This window comes from Physeter macrocephalus, chromosome 5 (assembly GCF_002837175.3).
Source record: "Physeter macrocephalus isolate SW-GA chromosome 5, ASM283717v5, whole genome shotgun sequence".
Taxonomy (NCBI): Eukaryota; Metazoa; Chordata; class Mammalia; order Artiodactyla; family Physeteridae; genus Physeter; species Physeter macrocephalus.
In genome coordinates, this window is record NC_041218.1 from 174,249 (window position 1) to 195,920 (window position 21,672).

Genomic DNA, 21,672 nt, shown 5'->3' on the forward strand with positions numbered 1-21,672 from the left:
TCAGCGGCCATGGCTCACGGGCCCAGCCGCTCCGCGGCATGTGGGATCCTCCCGGACCGGGGCACGAACCCACGTCCCCTGCATCAGCAGGCGGCCTCTCAACCACTACGCCACCAGCGAAGCCCCACAACTAGTACTTTTAAAAAAATTCTGCAGGAGCAGGCAGACCTCCTGTGTGGTCGCTGCCTGAGCTGCCAGGTTGCTCTCTGCGTGGCAGCTGGGCCAGGCGGGCCCCAGCTGGAGAGCCCCTCATGGTGCAAAGATGGGCCGAGACGTTTAAAACACTCAGTAGGACTCCCTCGCAGGCTCTGCTGCCTGGTTCAGCGTTCCTCAGGGTGACCTGTGTGTGACCCACACAGACGTGCTGGACAGTGTGGACGGCACAGCCCGTGAAGATCTTGGCATCAGCTTGAGCAGAAAGAACGTCTTAGGTAAAGGCCATAAAACATCTCCCCTGTTTGGAGCCGTGGGGAAAGGTGTCATTCAGTCTTTGCAATGACAGGTATCAGTCCTTGGACATTTTCTTATATTGAAGGCTCTTATTTTAATATTAGCTCGACAGCAAAAATACCTGCCCCTGAGCCCTTTCACCTTTTTTGTTTGTTTTGTTTTTTTTTTGCGGTACGCGGGCCTCTCACTGCTGTGGCCTCTCCCGTTGCGGAGCACAGCCTCCGGACGTGCAGGCTCAGCGGCCATGGCTCACGGGCCCAGCCGCTCCGCGGCATGTGGGATCTTCCCGGACCGGGGCACGAGCCCGTGTGCCCTGCATCGGCAGGTGGACTCTCAAGCACTGTGCCACCGGGGAAGCCCCCCTTCCGCCTTTGACCCGTGGCAAGAGCTCGCGGATGGCGGCCGCCCTCGGGAAGGAGGTGGCGCCTCGGTAGCCGGCCTGGCGCCCTCGGCTTTCTGTAGAAAGGCAACTCGTGTTCTAAATTCCCGTTTTTCTTTTTGCTCTTTGAAATCTGCATGGCTCGAATACCAAGGATATAAATAGTAATGAGTTACCAGAGTGAAGGTACTACAGATGAAGCGTGCTAGGAGCTGAGTGAGGGCCTTCTAGCCGGATGGGACGAGGGCCATTCCAGGGTCAGCCGTGTGCGCCTGCCTCACGGAACTGAAAGTGAGATGAGATATCGAGGGTCTGTAGGAGCTACAAGAAATTGGTGTGAAAGAGCACCAAAGATGCAAAAAAATGAGTTTTCAGTTCTACTGAGATAATTTGTATGAGTCTAACAAGGAATTCTTTTTATTACATGTTGAATCCAAAACAAATTCAAACAAACCAACACATACATCTAGACAAAACCAATTTTAATTCTAAACCCCTTTAAGGGATTCACTTTGTAAAAAAGAAAGCTTAGGAGGTATTTAGAGCTTTGTGAGTTAATACTGATTCATCGCTGAGACTGACTTAATCTTGCCAATGAGGCCGTCAGGCCACGGATGCCTGAAAATATAGCTCAGGGCAGCCCTGTCCCCGCATGGGGGTGCTGACCATGGTGGTAAGCAGTGACTCAGCTCTCCAGCTCTGCCCGGTGTTCCTGCCTGTGCGTGGGTCACATGGGAACTTTCCTGTGACTTCACATCATTTTTGCCCAGATCGGGGCGGGGAGGGGGGGTGGTGGTGGTGGTGGTGGAATGTGGCCTATATTTCGGAAGGACAAGGAGGTACCCATGTTTCTTGACAGCTCCGCAGTCTGGGCCGGGTCCTGAAGGACCCACGGTCCTGGGCCGTGGCTGAGGCGGGTATGACAGTGAACATTAGCTCAAGACGGGGGCCCCAACTCCTCTCAGAAGTGTCTGCTCCGTGAACCGTCCCGAAACACAGCTCAGAGCAGACACCCCGCTTTTCTCAGTGAGGGGCTCGTATCGTCCCCTTAGGTACTGAGAAGTTCTAAGTGGACAGAGGCTGGTGTAACAGGATGTGGCGAAGGCTCTGATGTACGTGTAATGGGTCTCAAGACCTTGGGGGGGGGGTCACTGAGCCTCTTTAGGTGTGGACCCCTGCTGTGAAGCAGCGTGTTTGCCGAGAGCCAGAAGGTCCTTCCCGACTCTGAAGTTCTGCGGTCTTTTTTCTTTTTTTAATTTAATTTATTTTATTTTTTATTTTTGGCTGCGTTGGGTCTTTGTTGCTGTGTGCGGGCTTTCTCTAGTTGTGGCGAGCGGGGGCTACTCTTCATTGCGGTGCGCGGGCTTCTCACTGCGGTGGCTTCTCTAACTAGGGTGCTACAATGATCCTACCCTTGGTGGGCTAGAGGCGAGCTATGAACCAAGGCCTGGGAAAGACCATCTGGGGGGACAGTGCCACCAGATGGCACCTCGATCAAATCACTTTGGAACTTTGAATATGGAAGTAGCAAAGTTTAACTTCAGTTCAGACGGATTCCATTGGTGGGAGTCATATTTTGGGACTTGAACTAACGTTAAACTAAGACTCAAAACCCAGAACTAACCACAGCTGTTAACTGAACAAAAGGATTTTTCAAAGGAACATACAGAGATCCAATTTGAACCCATCTAAAGAATATGCTGAATCCAATAAACCCCAAACATCAAAATGTCCTCCAAACTGAGCTGAGTGAACCTAGTGCCTGGGGTCGGGGTCCCGGCCAGCACGGCTGCCCGAGAACTGACTGCAGATCCCTCCGAGATGGGCCCAGCACCTTCACGCCTCTCTGCCAACATCCGTACAACGGGGGCCCTCGGGAGTCCCGGTGAGGTCCGGCAATGGCGTCAGTTTAGGAAAACTGATGGGGAGCTAAATTTGTGCAGATGCTGCGCCTTTCACCCATCGAGATGTCTGCTGTTGTCTTTTGTACAAATTCTCAACAACCTTCCCTCCAATGTCTGTGACCACTTGGGGCATCGTTGGTGGTGCCACATGAGCTCCCAGGCAGGCAGAGCCGAGCCGCATCCGAGAGGGGAAGTCTGGACTCGGCTGACAGGCTGGGACTGGATGCGTGGGGAGTCCTGCCATGTTATTCCCAGGATAATTCTCCGTGGATTTATGAGCAGGACTTGGGTGACGTCTCAGGATCGAGCCGGGACATCCATCTACCAGTGCTAAGACAGATCGTCCTCATACAGCACAGCAGCCACACAGCTGCGCGTGCCCCCCAGGGCAGGACGCCTGGCGGTGGCTTCTCTTGTTGCGGAGCACGGACTCTAGGCACGCAGGCTCAGTAGCTGTGGCGCACGGGCTCTAGGCGCGTGGGCTCAGTAGCTGTGGCGCACGGGCTCTAGGCGCGTGGGCTCAGTAGCTGTGGCGCACGGGCTCTAGGTGCGTGGGCTCAGTAGCTGTGGCGCACGGGGTCTAGGCGCGCGGGCTCAGTAGTTGTGGCGCATGGGCTTGGTTGCTCCACGGCATGTGGGATCCTCCTGGGCGAGAGCTCGAACCCGTGTCCCCTGCATCGGCAGGCAGATTCTTAACCACTGAGCTGCCAGGGAAGCCCCTCTGTGGTCTTTTTAATGACCCCCCAGCTGGCCCTCTGCCCCAGAGTTCTTGTTCACCAGGCAAAGCCCTGGCACTTATTTAAGGGGCTCACGAGGAGAATGACAGGTGGAGTGAGAAAACATGACATTTCTTCTTAAAGCGCTTTTTTCCTGCTCAGAGATGTCCAGTAATTAGTGTGGCCTGAATCACCCCAGACGGAAGCAAGGGAACAAGAGCTCCCGTGGCAACAGGTCCTGCTCCCGAGGCACCGCCCAGCCAGCGCGTGGCCTCTCCATCCTCGGCCCAGCAGTGGGCTCTCGGACCCCACAGCGGGGAGAGCGGCCCTCACCGGGGGCTCCAGGCTCGGGGGCCCCTGGGGGCCACTCTCCACCCAGGAGGTGCGGGTGGATCGGCGACGCTCCATCCTGGCCACCCCCAGGCCGGGCCACCCGCCCGGTGCTGCCAGGGACGGCCGAGGGCGAAAGCGGCCTGGCTGGCCCGGGCCCCGCTGTGTGCCTGTGCCCCACCCAGCCCGGCCCGCAGCACAGAGGCGCTGTGGGCAGGGCTGGGGAGCCTCCGGCAGCTCAGCCAAGCTCCGTTCAATGCCTCGTTTACTCGTCTGTGCGATGAGACTGGGGACACGCCAGGCCCGCGAGTTTGGGGGATGCAATGAGCTCATGAGGGCGGGACCCGGCCCGCTGCTGCTGTGACCGCTCACCCCGGGAGCAGTGCTCTCCTCAGTGGGCGCGTGGGATGCGCCGGTCATCGGCACTGCCTTCTGGGTCTGTGGAGGTGCTGGGCGCCGTCGGCTGGAGCGTCCAGGGACGCCCGGCCCTCGGCGGCGGCGTGAGACCCGGAGGCACCCCGCCGGCCAGACGGGCCTCCCTGTCCCAAGCAGGCCCCTGATGAGCCGCCCGGTTGGCTCACCAGCACTCACCCGCCCTGCACGGGAGGAAGCCAGGCTTAGCGAGGTCGGGGCTGCGGCCTGGCGAGCTGTGGGCTCCGAGCCCACCCTCCTTGCCGTGCCAGGTGGGGCGTGGCTGCCGTGAGCCCCTGAGCGGTTCAGCGCCACCTCAGGGAGGGGGCTCAGCCTGGGTCTCTGGCGCAATGGCCTGGGCTGGGGCGCGGGAACATTCTAACAAGTCGCCGGGGGCTCTGCTCTGGGGCCCCGTCGGCACCCGCTCTCGTAATCCTCGAGGTCCCATCTAGCGCCTGCACCCCGGGACTCTGGGTCTCAGCCCTGGCTGGGCACACGCTGGAACCTCCAAGAATCTTAAAAACCGAGAAGTGCTGTCCGGGAGAATCAAACCGGAACCCTGGGTGTGGGTACTAACAGCGGGCCCCGGGGGCGTGTAGGAAGGAGCCGGGCACCCCCTCCAGTGCCGCTTGGCTGCGCCATCACCAGCCTGGGCTGAGGGGCACTGACCTGCCCTCTGACGGGGTCGTCCACGGGGCATACGAGGTGTTGCCGGTCAGGTGAGCCTTGGAGACCGCGTCGTTCCGGCCAAGGCAAATTCTATACAAGGAGTGACCAGGGAACAAGAAGTGCCATTTCTCTGCTTTCCCTCGAGCAAGGTTAAAAAAATAAAAAGCAAATAAAAATCTCCGTAATGAAGGGAATTGGCCTGGAGGGTGTGCTCATCGTGGTGGGGGAGGCCAGTCGAGCTGAGCTGACCCCAAACTGAGGCCTCTGCGTGGCTCTTCCTGCCGTCGAGTAGCAGCTGCTCTGCAGTGTCCCTCGCCGTCTCCCCTTGTGTCGTCTTCACGCTGACACCGCACTCGGCCGCCTGCCCGGCGGGGTCGGAAACAGAAGACAGGAGAGGAGGTGACGGGCCCTTCTGCCCATCTCTCGCCGCTCCTGTTCTCAGCTGCTCACCGACACAGGCGTGGCTGAGGCACAGAAGCGCCTGGAAACAAGTAAACGGTGTCCAGCGCTGTGTCCGCCACGGCCAGGCGGTTGAAAGTCCTCCGACGGGACTGGGCTGGGCTTCCCTGGGGCTCCGGCTTCATCACCGGGGGCACAGGAAGTGGGATAGTGAGACCTCCACCCCAGGAGCTGCGACTTGAGGGGTGTTTACCCGCACGGCGATGAGGTCCCCCCAGCCCGTCACAGAGGAGGACGGATGGACCCGGTCAGCACCTGCTGTCTGCCGGCTGGGGATCCAGTGACCAGCACGGCTCTGGCCTCGGAGCCAGAGAGCACTTCCTGGGCTTCCCTGCAGCTTCTGATTCTGGAAGAAGTTTTGCCACTTACGACTTCAAATTTAAACTAAACTTTTGAATGGAAGGTGTTATTGGTAATGTTAGCTGTTGCCTGGCCTCATACATTAGTGCCAGAAACAGTTTTATTTCTCCTTTTCCTTTCCCCATGCCCCTGCGTCTGCGGCACTTCCCCCACGCTCCGTCTTGAGCAAGGTGACCCAGGGGATGAGGCCTCCCGCCACTGGATGCCCGGGTGCTGGTCCGCCCACCCTCTCCTCGCAGGCCGGGCCACAGGAGCGGAGACCCCTCCCTGGAGCTCCTGGTCGCGGTGGGAAGCGCCTCCATCACACTGTGTCCACCATCGAGAGTCAAGCCTGCCTGGGTACCTCCGCTGTCCCACTGCTGTGCTGTCTCTCTCTGTGCGTTGGTGTTGGCAGGGGACTGGATTTGTCTCTTGGTAAAAATGTGGACAGATCGGAGCACGGCCACTGCTGGGGATGCCCCAGGAACCTCACCCAGAGAGGGCAGGAGACCACGTCAGTCGTGGTCACAGCCTCACCTGAGACATCAGCCCTGCATTCGCTGGACGAGTGCTCAGAGCCGTCCTTTGTCTGCTTGCACACCTGGACTCGGTTCGTGCCTCTGGCTCTGTGTCCTGGGCTTTCATCATAAAACACCTTGAACGTGGAAGACTGGAGTGGTAGGAGCACATCTCCGCAGGTCCCAGGAGGTCACGAAGGGCCAGTGGGGACAGTGGTCTTCCAGGGAGAGGGCAGTGACAGCAAGATGGGTTCTGGCCCCAACCTCGCTCTGCGAACCCATGAGCAGGAGACTCAGTGTTTGTAAAAGCTCTGCTCTAGGCAAAGTATAACACCTAAGTAGTGAGACTCACCTGAGTTTCTTGAAAATGAATTGCTGTTTATATCATTGAAATAATGAGAAAATAAACCCGGGACTCAAAACAACGCGTGTACCATCGTCTGTGAGAGTATGACTTGCCCGGGGATATTTTGGAGAGAAAGTTGGTTTTTCGGGTACAAGTTTCTTTTCCATGGTGGTCGGTTCCTCCCACTTCATAAGACCGCATCGGACCGCATCGGGCCAGGTGAACTGCAGCTGTCTCCTCTGAGTTCCAGAATATTGACAGGCACGCGTTCTAATAGCAGCCTTTCCTGAGCACAACTCTTCCATGTCCCGAGGATGTTCCATTCAAGTTGCCGTGAAGTTTAAGAAATGTCTGGAGGCTGCACCTTGCGTAAGACCAGTTTTTCTGAACCTCTTGATCTAGAATGTTCCTTTCAGGGGACTAAGCTGCCTTCCCAAGAGGCACTTAGGAAGCCACCACTGACAGTTTACGCTGGGCTCCTATGTGCTCTTTTCCTGCGAAGCCTGGCGGTTGGTTCACGGAGGCACCTCGATCAGGCCCTGGTCGGGGCTCCTCCGCCACCTCCTCTCTGCAGCTTCTGGGACACTTTGCCAAGTTTTACAACGTGTCAGTGCCTCCCAAGTCTGTTACTCACCCAACTGCTAAATTAAACAGTTATGGAAGCTGAGGAGTACAGAAAAAGCACTTGTTTCTGGGAAAACCAATTTGTGTGCTTTGGAAAAACTAAAAAAGTGAGTTGCTAAGCAGCCGTAGGGTTGGAGGTGAGAATGCCGGCTAGGATGGAGTCTGGAAACCTAGCTCTGCGGGAGCCTAAGTCAGCACACTTTCAGTGCTCTGAATTTGGAAATCACCGACAGAGGTCAGAGTATGAGTTACGCAAGAAAAGCAAAGAGGAGCCCAGTCTACAAGCCCACACGCAAAGGAAAGGCTTTGGCTGTGTGTTCTACGTTTAAGTAATAGAAACACACTTTGTGTTTCAATTAATGGAAGATATTTAAGGCATTAAGCACCTACCGTGCTTTTCAGTTCCCCAAGCCACTGACCCCCACTTTGGATAAGAGACCTCCTCCTCCTTGTTTTGGGTTTTGAAAGACAGAGAAGATCTGTGTGATAAGTGATAAATAAATTTTTACCAAAAAATTCTCATTCTCATTTATAATTTATTCATAAAATATTTCAGGTAATTTATATGGCCATTTTTAGCTGAAAAACCATGACATGAAGAAAGTTGCATCTGTTTGGGCTGATTTACCCCCAGCAATAGTTTATGTACAGTAATGATGGGTTTGTTATTTTCTCTCTTTGCTTTGTTTCTTGATAGTTTGTAAGAGTGGCTTTTTAGTTTTATTTTTTGCTCGTTTTAGCTACAGCTCGAGGGTGACGCTGTCCTGGGATGATGGAAATGTGTGTCTGAGCTGTGAGATGAGAGCCACCAGCCACATGTGGCTACCGAGCACTAGAAGTGTGGCCACTGCAGCTGAGGAGCTGAATTTTCAATTGCATTTAATTTCAGTCGATTTAGGCTTAAACTTAAACGGCCACATGTGGTAACCACATTGCAAAGTGCAGTTCTAGGATTTTTTTCTCTTCTTTATTTTAGCGAATCTGTTTAGTTCGTTTGATCTATTGTTTTAGCTAAAGCGCTAATATATTGTTGAAGCATGATGGTGACAGCAAGTGCCCAGTAGCTTCCTGGTTTGGGTTGTACACTGTGCTTAACCATTTCTAATAATAGCTACTTCTTTTAACAAATGGTCTTTGCTATGTTAAGGCAGTCTCAGTATTTCGTTATTCTATTCAGAGCTTTTAAAAATTAGGAATGGCTGCTGAATTTCGTCAAGTAACTTTTCAGTCTATTGATGTGAACAAAATTTTCCTCTCTTCAGACTGAGCCTTGATTTTATTATCACCACCTCAAATATCTAGGTTGCTACCAGAGTGTAACAAAAATAAATTCTCACGCAGACCCTGCTTGCCTCACCCACGCCACTTTTTCTCATGCAGTCTAGACTATTCACCACTTTTCAAACAAGTCTTCTCTCCCCAGTTTGTCTTAGCTCCAGCTGAACTCTGTTGGGAGTGACCCCAAGCCTGTCAGCTCTCTCCCCTTTCTCCAAGCTGCCCCCCCGCCGCCCCGCCCGCAGAGTCCCATCGTGGTTGTGGTTTACGTTATCATGATCACAGTTGACCCTGTAACAGTCCCAGCCTCCTTTCTGGTGTAGCTCTATGTTATTCCTGGAACTATAAGTTAGTTTTCCACGTCTCTATCAATGATTAGCATCAAACTTTGTACCAGAACAATGGCAAGACACTCTCGCGATGATCTAGTACACAGGGTGGTCACCAAGTGCTGTTCTCGGAGCCACTCCTGCGCCCTCCGTCCCGTGCCAGGCGGCCTGGTTGGTCCGGGGCTCCCTGGTGCTCCTCCAACAGAGCTTCCAGAAACACCCAGCAGGGCAGGGAAGTCTGGAGTTCTCAGAGTTCAGAATTCAAACTCGACGTGATTCTCCCAAACGTAGGCCACCTGTGCCCTTTAAGGGCGCCCCCATCGCTCACCTCCTGCGGGCTGGGCTGCTGCCCCCTTTGCTCTACCTGAATCTTTAACACACATACATGCTGTCTGTCTTCAGTTTTATGACATCTCTAGGGACTGCCATTTCAAATTTCTCAACTGCCATTTTCATGAGATTTGGGAAATGGAGCGAGAAGCTCATATGTCCCCAGTTGTCTGTCTCTTGCCCTCATCGCATTGGCACGTCCTGCTCATCCGTACACTCCCAGGCCTGCAGGCTGCACTGCCCACCGGGCTGGAGGTGTGTTTCTAGTGATGTCTTTGTCCTTGATGATGTGTTCTAAGTAATTTTTCAAAAAGCAACATTTTCTTTCAATATGTAAGAATGTTAATATAGTATGAATTTATGTACTCAATCTTCGGTAGTTTCATCTTATTTTAAAAAGCCTTTAGAAAGTATTTTCATCTTTTTTAAGGGTTTTCTTTGTTTGTTTTTTTAGCCGCACCACGCGGCATGCAGGATCTTAGCTCCCCAACCAGGGATTGAACCCAATCCCCCTGCAGTGGAAGCGTGGAGTCTTAACCACTGGACCACCAGGGAAGTCCCTATTTTCATCTTTTTTTTGGCAAAACTTGGCTTGTAGCCAACTTTTCATTACCTCTGTTCTTAGAAGTAAAACATTCCCGTGGTCAAACCAAAAATGCATAACTTGGGCTTCCCTGGTGGCGCAGTGGTTGAGAGTCCGCCTGCCGATGCAGGGGACACGGGTTCGAGCCCCGGTCTGGGAAGATCCCACATGCCGCAGAGCGGCTGGGCCCGTGAGCCATGGCCGCTGAGCCTGCGCGTCCGGAGCCTGTGCTCCGCAACGGGAGAGGCCACAGCAGTGAGAGGCCCACGTACCGCAAAAAAAAAAAAAAAAAAAAGCATAACTCCATTGATGTGTTTGCGCAGTTACCATACAGGTGTGGGTGGCGTGTCAGAGAGCAGAACTGTTGTTTCTTTCTTTGTTTGAATTGAGGCTAGCACCCTGCTCCTCCAGTACTGAAGTTTAAATGAAGTATAAAAGTTTAGAGGTCACAAAATATAGTAGAAACACCTTGGACTTGTAATAAAAAATTCCTGGGTTTAAACGTGGATTCATTTACCGTCTGTTTAATGTTGAGAGGCCCCTGGACCATTCAAACCTCAGTGTTCTTTGTCAGTGAGATGATTAATACAGTGTTGGTATGAATTACCGTCGTGGGGTGGTTATTAAACCAAATAAGAGATCTGAAAAGTGTTTTAAGCTGTAACATTATACAAATTACGTTTTGATAACTCCATGAGGGTAAGCTAAGATTTCACCGCTAATATGTCGTCTTGACTGCTGAAATCAACTAAATCTTTTCAAATATTTAAATTTGCAAATCGTCCTTGAAGTCAGAATCCATAAACGCACGAGTGTATGTGCATCTAGGGGACCCTTACCTCTAAGACTTACACAATACCCAGTGTTGCCCATTTTATCACATGGGGGGTGGGGGGGAAGCACTTCAGCAGGAAAAAGTAATGATTCTACTACAATTCAAAAGTGCGCAGTGCATGCTGGGTTCCTCCGAAACGTCCTACCACAGATCTGCTTATTCCTCCAAAGCTGATTACAATGACCCCATGCCAAGTATATTCTCAATAATATCGTGGTGCGAGTTTCACAGAAAAATAATTTGCAAGATAATTACCTACTTAACAGGCTCTCTATTTGAAAAGCTTCTGAGCAGATCCGGTCCCACCGCCCTGGGCGCCCCACACGAGGCCTGAGGGTGCTGCCCTTGTGGACCGCAGAGGGCCTTGCTCACCCCTGTCTCCCCTCCAGCCTGCAGCGGCGTCTGGGACAACATCACGTGCTGGCTCCCCGCGGATGTCGGCGAGACTGTCACGGTGCCCTGTCCAAAACTGTTCAGCAATTTTTATAGCAAACCAGGTACTGTCGTCTGTGTTGTTTCTGAGCTTTGCGGGGGGGTGCACACGAGGGCCCGGCTTCTCCGTGAAGGCACAAGAAGCAGGGCGTCGGTTTCCTTGGCCCAGTGAGTCAGGGAGCAGCTGTGCTGAGCTGGCCTTAGGGACTGGAAGCACAGAAGGCTTCCTGCCAGGTCGTCCACCCTACAGCACACACGGTGGGACGGACAGGAGACCCTGGGCGGGAGCCCGACACACAGGCGCCCAGCGCAGACGAGGGGCCGCGGCACCAGGCAGGGAGAGAAGAGAAACACCTGCCGCACGTGGGCACTCGTAACCCTCAGAGAGCGTCCTCCAGGGTGTCCCTTCCCGGCTGGAAATGCACTTTCTCCTTCACGGGCATCATCTCCCCTGGACCGACTCTCTGGGTTCTCAGCCCCACCCTTGACCCGGCCCCCTGTCACCTGAACACCTGCAGTGGTGGAGCTTCCAGCCTCAGAAGGTGCTGAGCGGGATGGGCCGCCCCCTCCTTCTGGGGCTTGCTCTGCACACAGGCCCTGGAAACCCAGATGTTCGAGAAATAGACCTTTTATAAAAAGTTGTAGGTGGGAAATTGGGGGTCTCTCCACACATCGGTGCATGTTGTCATGCAGCCAGCACGTTGCTCTGCTGTCCCCATGCGGGTGAGCCCTGGGGCCCACGTGAGGTCCCCCTGAGCCAGGCTAGGAAAGGGGACGTGAACAGGTGGGTGGGAGACTCTACCTCTGTGGGAGGGGAGAGCCGGGGGGCTGGGCACAGTTCCGAGAGCAGGTCTTTGCAAGGGTCAGTATCAAACCATCAGGTGGAGGAGGGCCAGGTTCCAGGACTCGGAGATTTATTCTGACGAATTGGAACCTTAGGGCATCGTGGATGCCGTCAAGTATTAGTGTTCTCTCAGCTGGGGAGAAGGCGCCTATGCTCTGCGTCCAACGACGACAGGGCCAGGAGCCCGTGCCCTCGGCCAGGCAGCCCAGTTCTGAGTTCTGCCCCCCTCCTCTCCAGAAGCCACCTGGCCAGTCCCCAGAGGGCTGCGAGGGCCCTGGCCCGCCCCTGACTCGGAGCCTGAAACGGCCCGCAACGGGAGCACATCCGGTGGACCGGCCGCAGCCTGGAGCCCGCCCATCACTCCTGCCTCGGCCCGAGCCAGGACCCTCCTGACAGGGTCTCAGCCCAGGTGGCCGTGCTCAGGCCCAGACCTGTGACTGTGGCCTTTTCAGGACAGTCACACTCAAACATGCACCTCAGGTCCGAGGACAGGAGTGTGCAGTCAGCTTTAGGGAGCGGGGGTGGGGCTACCTACACCGCTGCCCCGAGGCCCAACACTGCAGCTACACTGGGGCCACGGTGGGGAGAGGCATGGAGATGGCGGGGGTCCTCACAACAGGCGACCAGACTTCTGACTCCTGAGCTGTGCCCCACTTTTGTTCTCAGGTCCCTCTCTCACCTCCATGCCTCCCCTCACTTCCCTGCCCTCTCCCTCATCCCCCAGATCCTTCCCTCACCCCCCGACCCCTCTCCCTCACCTCCCACACCCTTCTCCCTGAGCTCCTTGGCCCCCCTCTCACCCCTTTGTCCATCTCTCTCCCCTGACCCCTCTCTCACCTCCATGACCCGTCCCTCACCTCCCTGCCCCTCTGTCATCATCTCACCTCCCTGACCCCTCCATCACCTCCCCAGCCCCTCTCTCACCTCCCTGACCCCTCTCTCACCTCCATGACCCATCCCTCACCTCCCTGCCCCTCTGTCATCTCACCTCCCTGACCCCTCCCTCACCTCCCTGACCCCTCCATCACCTCCCCAGCCCCTCTCTCACCTCCCTGACCCCTCTCTCACCTCCATGACCCATCCCTCACCTCCCTGCCCCTCTGTCATCTCACCTCCCTGACCCCTCCCTCACCTCCCTGACCCCTCCATCACCTCCCCAGCCCCTCTCTTTACTTTACCGTCTCAGGCATTTTCTGGAAGCCCAGCTTCCACTTTTGCCTAAGGTTTCACTGAGGAGTGTGAAGCCAGGCAAGATGACAACCCTGTGGGCGAATCTCGACTTCATAGGATGAGGTTTATTTAAATGTCTTCTTTAGTGTTTGCCATATAATAAGTGAGGAATGGCCAGCTCAGCACTCCTTGCCCTTCCACAGAGCTTAGGGTGCAGGTCCCAAGAGCAGGTAGGTAGCAGGTGTGCTGTGCAGGTGAGGAGCTGACTGCCCAGGTCTGAAACGGGCACCTCGCTTGTAATCTGTGTAGCTCTGGGCGGGTGACCCCGCTTCTTTAAGCCTCAGGTTTCTCATCTGTAAGATGGGACCATCAAAGGGCCCCCTCACGTAGCTGTCAGGATCGCATGAATTAAATACGGAAGAGCCGGGAGGAGCCGGCGAGCCCTACCCTGCCGACACCACGGTTGGGTTGTTCTTGTTCTTTCTTGTTCCCGACTCTGACGGGCAGGTCATTCTCTTCTGTGGGCCTCAGTCTCCCTCCTGTAAGGTGGGGCAGGGGAGCCAGACCTCAGCAACCTTGCCCCTTTCAGGGCTCTGTCTTGCCCACTGCACTGCAGCCCCTGTGTCCGAGCTGCCCGCAGGCCCCCCGGGAGCTGGAGCGGGAGGTTTCGGGTCTGGAATCAGAGAACCCAGGGGATGGCGGTGTTGGAGTGAGGCTGGGCCGGGAGAGCCCAGGTGGTGTTTTCCTGGGCCTTTGCTGAAACCGACCGAGCCCACTTCCTCTCCAGTGGATTGGGGCCTGGACTCCCCGGCCTCTCTCCCCACAGGGAGCAGAGCGGCTGATGCTCACCTCCTCCCCAGTGTGCGTGCACCGCCATCTCGGTCCCGCCTGAGGCATCAGTCGGAGCAGGTGAACAGGTGGGCCGCCCTGGGGTAGAAGAAATGCGGGATTTTTAATCACAAAGCTCAGTTGTTACCCTCAGAGCCTCGCTTGTCCATCTATAAAATGGGAACAGCGATGCCACCAAGTGTGCAAATTAAAAGAGATGGTGTGAGGAAACGTGCGCTATTCTGAAAGCCCAGGGCCTGTGGTCCCAGCAGGAAGCAGAGACGGCAGGGCCGCCGCGCCAGCCTGGGTCTGAGCTCCCGAAGCCCACCCAGCAGGTCCACCCTCTTCCCCTCACCACCCTGTGTGTCGTCTGCTCAAGACGCGTCTTCCTGTGCAGGGGACCCTGCATTGCTGAGTCTGACGTGCAGGTTGGGTTCTTAGGAGCAAACAGTGGGGTTGTAAAATCAAAGCTGCCTTTATTTCATGCCACGCAAATCTGACGTCCACGGTCTTTCCTGCAACCACAGTGGCCAGTGGTGCCTGCCCTGGCTGCTCTGGTCCCTGTGCCTCGGGGCAGCGAGGTGAGGACTGGCCCAGGGGAGCGCAGGACAGAGCAGGGCAGAACCGCCAGGGTCTGCCTACGACGCCTCTCATTGGACAGAACAGCCTGTTCGCTTCCGCCCCGCTCCGTAGTGAATAGAGCACGGCGGCACCTCTGTCCCATCAAAACTGCCCCCGACACCGCGCCCGTGCTCTGGCGCAGAATCCACTCCCTCCAGCCGCCGAGGCCCCGGGGCTGCAGGGCCCGCTGCCCAGGCTTCGTGGGTGAGGAGGCCAAGGAGGGGGACGCACCCTGAGCAGCGGCTGCCCCGGGTTCAGGCCCGGGCCCCTCGCCGGCCCCGAGGGAGAGGGAGCCTCTCAAGCCGGCGAAGGTGCAGGCGGGGGCCCTGGCCACGCAGGCCAGTCCTGCTGCGCAGATCAGACACCTGGCCTTTACCTTCCAGGAAACATAAGCAAGAACTGCACCAGTGACGGGTGGTCAGAGACGTTCCCGGATTTCATGGATGCGTGCGGCTACGACGACCCCGAGGATGAGAGCAAGGTAAGGGCTGCGTGGGCCTCCCTTTCTGGTCGTTTTTCCGAGGTGTCTGGTAAACCGCGACCGTTTGCTGCTCCAGGCCTAACTCAGGTGTTCTTCCACTTCGGGCCAAATCCCGCCAGGTCCCTGGTTTCAGTTCAGCCGCCCGGCCTTCGGAATTATGCGCTGGTTCCGTAATCCTGGAGCTGGGAAAGGCTGGTTTTCTCCACCTGCTGTGGTGTAGCTGGCAGCTGACGCCGAGAGTGGCTCTGCCTGCCGAACTGAGCTTAGCCAGCGTCCCTTCTGCCATGAGGGCTTCTTTGTTCCCTTTAAGGTGCTGCCACCCGTGGGCTGTCGAGAAGCCATGCGTTGCTCTCTTAGCCCCGAGCCGGCAGCGGGGATGGAGGCAAACTTGGAGCATCTCTGCAGACCTAGAGCCCGTGTCGCAGGTGTGGGCTGTCCAGGCTCGGCTGGCCGCCGGCGCCTCTCTCGGGCCGTGGTGGGGACTCGGCGTGGGGCAGGCGTAGCGTGAGGAGAGCCTTTCTCCGGGAATGCGGTCCTTGACGCGGTGAGCACCCCCAGCCCGGCATCCGCGCCCGGCCGTGCCCCGTGGTGGGGTCTGTTTTGTTTGCCACCGGAAAGCCAGGTCGGTGTCTCCCCTTGAACCCCATCGCTCGCCCTGTGACCCCGTGTGGACGGGTAAGGGCCTTGGGAGCCGGGAGCCGGGCTGTTTCAGACGTGCGCCCTGACGACGGGTGTGAGGCCCGGGGGAGTGCCTGCCCCCCACGCCTGAGCCCACACGGTGCGGGCAGACCGTGGCTGTGCCGCCGAGGCCCGCCTCCTCCCCCCGCCCATGCCACCTCACCTCCGCTGCCCCTGGCTCCTGCCCCCAGGTGAGGCCCTTAGGGATGTGGCTGTCCCGTCACTTTTCCTGGGTAACGGAGGGGCTTGCTTTGCTCTCCTCACTGAGAGCTACAATTTAAAGCCGATTCTTTTCCTACCAAATTAGTAAACCCTAGGAAAGGAAGTTCCTTGTATTTTAGCCGGTATCCCTCTAACTGGATGACAAGTGACCTGTCACCAGTGGTCAGTGAGGGTAACCATGGTGGTGCAGCTCTGAGCCCTGCGTCGTGTGCTTCTTACTGATGGACGTGGTATATATTTAACGTACACGATGTGATGTTCTCACATGTATACAGTATGAGATGATTCCCCAGTCCATCGCCTCACAGATTCCCTTTGCTTTTTTATATATATATATAAATTTTATTTATGTATTTATGTATTTATTTATTTTTGGCTGCGTTGGGTCTTCGTTGCTGCGCGCGGGCTTTCTCTAGTTGCGGCGAGCCGGGGGCTACTCTTCGTTGCGGTGTGCAGGCTTCTCACTGCAGTGGCTTCTCTAATAGATTTTTTTTTTTTTTGGTTTGTGGGCCTCTCACTGTTGTGGCCTCTCCCGTCGCGGAGCACAGGCTCCGGACGCGCAGGCTCAGCGGCCGTGGCTCACGGGCCTAGCCGCTCCGCGGCATGTGGGATCCTCCCGGACCGGGGCGCGAACCCGTGTCCCCTGCATCGGCAGGCAGACTCTCAACCACTGCGCCACCAAGGAAGCCCTGCAGTGGCTTCTCTTGTTGCGGAGCACGGGCTCTAGGTGCGAGGTCTTCAGTAGTTGTGGCGCACAGGCTTAGTTGCTCCGCGGCATGTGGGTTCTTCCTGGGGCGCGAACCCGTGTCCCCTGCATCGGCAGGCGGATCCTCAACCACTGCGCCACCAGGGAGGCCCCTCCCTTTGCTTTCGGTGAGACACAGAACCTATTCATCTTATCACTGCAGGTTTGTGCTTGTTGACCAATGCCCCCCCATTTGCCCACCCCTCATCTCATTTAGTCTGGGTGACAACCCACTTTACAGATGGAGAAACTGAGGTTTAGAGAAATGGTGTGACGTGGCCAAGGGCCGCGCCATTCTGACTAGAGCCAGCCCCTTTGACCCCCTCCTCAGGGGCTGCTCCCGGGCCCCCTGCTCTCCCTACACAGGTGGAAGCAGCAGCAATGGGCCTGGGACACACCTGGGTGGGCAGCCAGGCCAGGGCTGTGCTGACCCTTCCCAGACATTGTCCCCCCGTGGACTTGTGCCCCTGGGGCATTCTGCACGAACCCCTTTTGTTCTACGGGATCCCACAGAGAAGGCCCAGCCTTTCCCCATGGGAGTGGCCAAGAGGCAGGTCTCGCGTGGCCCCCATGACAGCAGCACAAATGGTGAAGCCCCCACAACGCTGGGCCCGAGGCCCGGGCAGCGTTTAGCCTCCTCTGCCGTCAGCCGCCATCCGCCCCCCCCACCAACCCCGCTCCCTGGAGGACGGGCGTAAACGCCACTGACCACGCACTTGCCGGTGGCCAGGTGCACAGCCGGGTCAGAGGCCACTCGTGGAATCAGGGTCCGAGCACGTTTTCATGGGACAGCGAGGGGATCTCAGGTTCCAGACTCATAGCAAACTGCTGTTCAGCTACTTAAATGTGTCCAAACCAGGAAGTCGTCCTATTGGTGTCTAAGAATAAGACCTCAACTCGTGTAGAATTTAAGCCCAGTTTCAGGGCTGTTTCCTTAGAGAAAAGCGTCCCAGGCCCTGTTCTGAAGACCCTGAACTCTGACCAGGGGTAATGACAGCCCCACGGTTGCCGGGACCCTGTCACATCCCACCTGCCTCCCAGGTGGCCCTGCGGGGCGGGGGCAGCAGCTGGAGAGTGTCCAGACTTCTGTACGGGTGGGTGGGGTGGGGCCCTGGCAGCCGCCTTCCATCACCCACGTCTCCCTTCTACCTCGGCAGCCAGCCCAGTGTTCGTACCTCCGAGGCCTCAGGACACACGTCAGGGCGAAGAACACAGCGTCCTGAGGCCTTGCCAGCAGCATTTATTCAGAGCCTGTGCTTGTTCCACAAGTAAACATTTCCCGGAACCGCGACATTCCGACTCTGTCCTTGCGTTACAGAGAGCCCAAGGTGGTTGTAAAGGACATCATCGTGGGAACCATGTCAGCTCAGAGCCCATGAGGACAGAGCACCTGTCATCTCCTAATGCTTTTCTGTCTGGTGCGAAGAGCTATTTTTGTTCTCAATTAAACATTTCAGAGATTCTGCCGTTATTATGAATGCATATTCCCTGCTAATGGATTAGAAACTCAAAATATTGTAATATGCAAAGGCGCAGAAAATAATGGCACGAGACCAAAATGAATAATTTTCTTCCTCATTGCGGCTTCCACCGCTCTCACGCTTCGAATTCTCGGTTGTTTAAGGAGTCGCTTGGAAGATGAAGACCGCAGCACGCTGAGCTGCCCAGAGCCAGGCCTGGACGGGTCTTCCCCGCGCGGAGGGAGGGAGCCTGCTTCCACGTCACTCTTCATCTCGTCAGCCACTCTCTTTCTTCCCAGTTTTACGATTTTAATTGGATTTCCTGTGCTCGTGCAGCCAAACTCTGCCCTGGGTGCCGTGTGTGCAACCTTTGTTGGTTTCAAAATTAGTTAAATTCAAGGGAGAAACTTAGCTTCCACAAAAGCCACATACAGTGAGGGAAATGAGAGACAAAGCAGTCGGGAATGGGAGTCCCGTGAAGGAAAAAAGAGTTTGAAGACCCCAGAGGACCCCTTGGACGACGCAGGGGCCGTGATCGCGAAGCCGCAGAGTCACGGGGGTGGGGGTGGCCCGGGCCTGCGCGTCCTGGCGCAGTGAAACCCCGACGCCAGCCAGGCTCGGCTCGGGGCGCCCCGTCACCGCATCCTGCTTTCCATAAAGCAAGGTCTCCCCAGTCTGTGTCCCTCTCCCAGCAAAACCTGCCTCAGGTGTGCACATCTTCGTCTTAGGCCTTTTTTCGTTCAATCCTTGGATAAAGGGTTTAATCCCATTAAGAGGCTTTCCGGACCCCCCTGCCAACCCGAGACCCACGGGGGCCACACCGGCAGCTCCTCTCCCCCTTTTCCCTTGTCCCAGCCCGCTGAAGCCTGCGGGGAGAGCAGCCCAGCCGAAGACCACGAGCCCCTCTCACTGCCCCCACCCTTATCATGGGAGCCTACGGGTCTCCCGAGCCGAAGAGGCTGTCCTGGCGTCAGGGTCTCAGCCTCAGGCGGGCGGCGCTCCACCTGGTGTCGTCTGCCTGGTCACCTGCCCCCCCAGGCCCCCTGACCCGTCATGCCCCAGACCCGGGGGCTCTCCCGACCCGGTGGTTCCTGCTGCAGCCCGTCGGGTGGGCCCTGGTGTCCTGACTTCCTTCCTCCACCGACGGCTGTCTGGAGGCTTCTGGTCAGAGCGCTCCCTGGCCAGCCTCCCTGCCTCAGTGTCCCACCCGCTGCCCAGTGTTCCCGCCTCTCTGATCTCCCAGGGAGGCTGAGGGTTGGCAAAACATGAAAAGTGCTAGAAATGAGCACCCATGACAAGTCTCGTGGGCCCAGGGTGGTCTCCTTTTCCCTGTTATTGGGAGTCTCCCAGATGAATCTAGAAGGACCCCAGGGCTGTCCCCACTCCATGGCCACCACCCGCGACTCAGTCGCCACATAGGATTCTGCGCCCGGCCTGCTGCCCCGCCGCCCTGCCGAAGGACAGCAGCGTCAGTGACGCGCAGGCACCCTGTGCTGGGTGGACACACCAGGCAAAGCAGTCCATACGTCTCCTGCATTATATATTTGCTACTATAGTTCTTAAATAAAGAGCACTTCTGCTAAATTTAGCCAAGAGAACTGTTTGGCATTTCAACCTTCCCATGCTTCGAGTGAACACATTTCTTCCATGTTATGCCATATTCCTAAAAATATTTTTGCAGTCTCTTCTCAGCTTTCAGACCATTGCAGTAACTCTTTCCCACTGACCGCTAACGCCACCTCCCCAGGGGTCCCCATCCCTGGCGTGCTCAGTGCTTCCACGTCAGGCGCCTCGACCTCTCACTCCCAGGCCCTGCAGGACCCCTGATGTCCCCCTGCCACAGGACGGTCGGGCAGGGACATGCTGAGCAGCCTGTGGGAGCTGGAGGCCAGGACTGGACCGGGAGTGGAGCACCTGGAGGTGCAGGAGGGCCTCACACTCACTTCCATTATGGTGGCCGATGGCGTTCCGCTTCCAAACAAGCACCAAGGGCGGTGGCTTCGCTTCATTTTGCATCAAAGGGCAGGAAGGAGCTTCGCCGTGGTTTTCAGGGGCACGTGAGGGCCACACTCCGCGTGGACCGCTCATCAAACGATGGCGAAAACCCATTTTCCTCTGACCCGTCCACACCAACAAAGGCGTGCTCCCCGTAGCGACTGAAAACAGGGGCGGGTTGGGTCAGCGGCAGCGAGGCAGGCAGGGCAGGACCTGGGGGTTCAGGACGGGGGAAGTGGTGCCAGCGGGACTGGGCGGCGGCCGTAACCAGCGCTACACACCACGCCGCCCGCTGACGGTCCAGGCAGAGATCTGACTGCCGGCCAAAGCGTGATCAGAAGATTCGCGAGACAGACACGATTTCTAGCCATTTTCACCTGAACCTGGAAGCGTGATGCTTAACACTTGCCCGATAAAGGAGTGAGTCTTTCCAAGGCCGAAGGAGAAACAGGGTGAGGGAGAGGAGGTTAGCCAGGAAATCTACAGAAGTGGGGTAGGTGCCTGGCTCCGGGAGGTTCTCCTACACGAAAGGAGATGAGGGCACAGAAATTAGGGTCGAATAATGGAGAAAAAGCTCAGGAGCACGTAGGAAGCAATACAGGTGTCCAGGGAAATACAGAGAAACAACCCGTCTTCAGGGAAGGAGACGCAGGGCGCCTGCAAGGCAGGCAGCCCCAGCCTTGCAGGGGTGAGGGGGCCAAGCCACGAGCCCACCCCACTGCGGACACCAGGCCGTTTCTGTAAGACAGCCATGGGGAACAGCCGTGTCCACAGGGCTGGGGGCACCAGGCCGGTCTCAGCCAGGAGCCCGTCTCTGAGGGAGGGTCCGATCTCCCTGATGCCCCCCTCTTCACTGGGCTTGTACATGACAGCCTTGCCTGGGGGAAACAGACATTTGGGGCCCAGGCAGCTGGCCGTCGGCGAAGCTGGGCGCACCGGCCGTCCCAGCCAGGCCCTCGAGGTGGGGACGGGAGGGAAGGCACCGTCTCTGGGGCAGGTTGGGGGCAACCAGGACCCTCACTGGACAATCCGGTCAGCTTCTCCCTGTGACGTACAAGTTCAGGACTAAAAGTTTGTGGTCCTAAGAGATAACTGAATAAAATATGGAAATTAGCAATATTTGCTTTACTGGGTACTGGAAATCTCTGTTAAAGACCTAGAGAAAAGAAGACAGAGTTCTGGAAAGGTTCACCTACCAATCGTCAGGTTGACACCACCTGTCACATGGGTGTGATTTGGGGAATTTGAGCGGCTGGACGTGGGCCTGGAGAGGCCGCAAGCCAGGAAATGTGCTGATGAAGGACAAACAGTGGCCTCGTTACTGCAGGTTCCCTTTAACAGTTTGGCTATATTTTCTACTTTCTCAAAACTCAGCAAATACTTTACTCTTGGGTTCAAATAAAATCAAATTTTAGGTCCCCCCGCAAACACTTCAATTTATGCTGTTTGACAAATCATTTCTCAGTGACGTTTGCTTCCCGCCAGGGACCCTGACAGGACAGCAAGGAAGCTTCCCTCTGTCGTGCGTTTCCTGAAACCTTTTTTTTTTTTTTTTTTTTTTTTTTTTTTTTTTTTTTTGCGGTATGCGGGCCTCTCACTGCTGTGTGGCCTCTCCCGTTGCGGGGCACAGGCTCCGGACGCGCAGGCTCAGCGGCCACGGCTCACGGGCCCAGCCGCTCCGCGGCATGTGGGATCCTCC

The 21,672-nt window shown here is 56.4% G+C and overlaps 1 protein-coding gene across 2 annotated transcripts in view; it reads left to right on the top strand.

Annotated features, from left to right (window-relative positions):
• The window catches only part of VIPR2 (vasoactive intestinal peptide receptor 2), a 57,949-nt gene that overhangs the window by 5,636 nt on the left and 30,641 nt on the right, over window positions 1-21,672 (top strand). For both annotated transcript variants that reach the window (XM_024132097.2, XM_024132105.3), the window contains exons 3-4: window positions 10,887-10,994; window positions 14,776-14,873. In XM_024132097.2, the coding sequence (XP_023987865.1) occupies window positions 10,887-10,994; window positions 14,776-14,873 (206 nt within the window). The remainder of the gene's footprint in view (window positions 1-10,886; window positions 10,995-14,775; window positions 14,874-21,672) is intronic.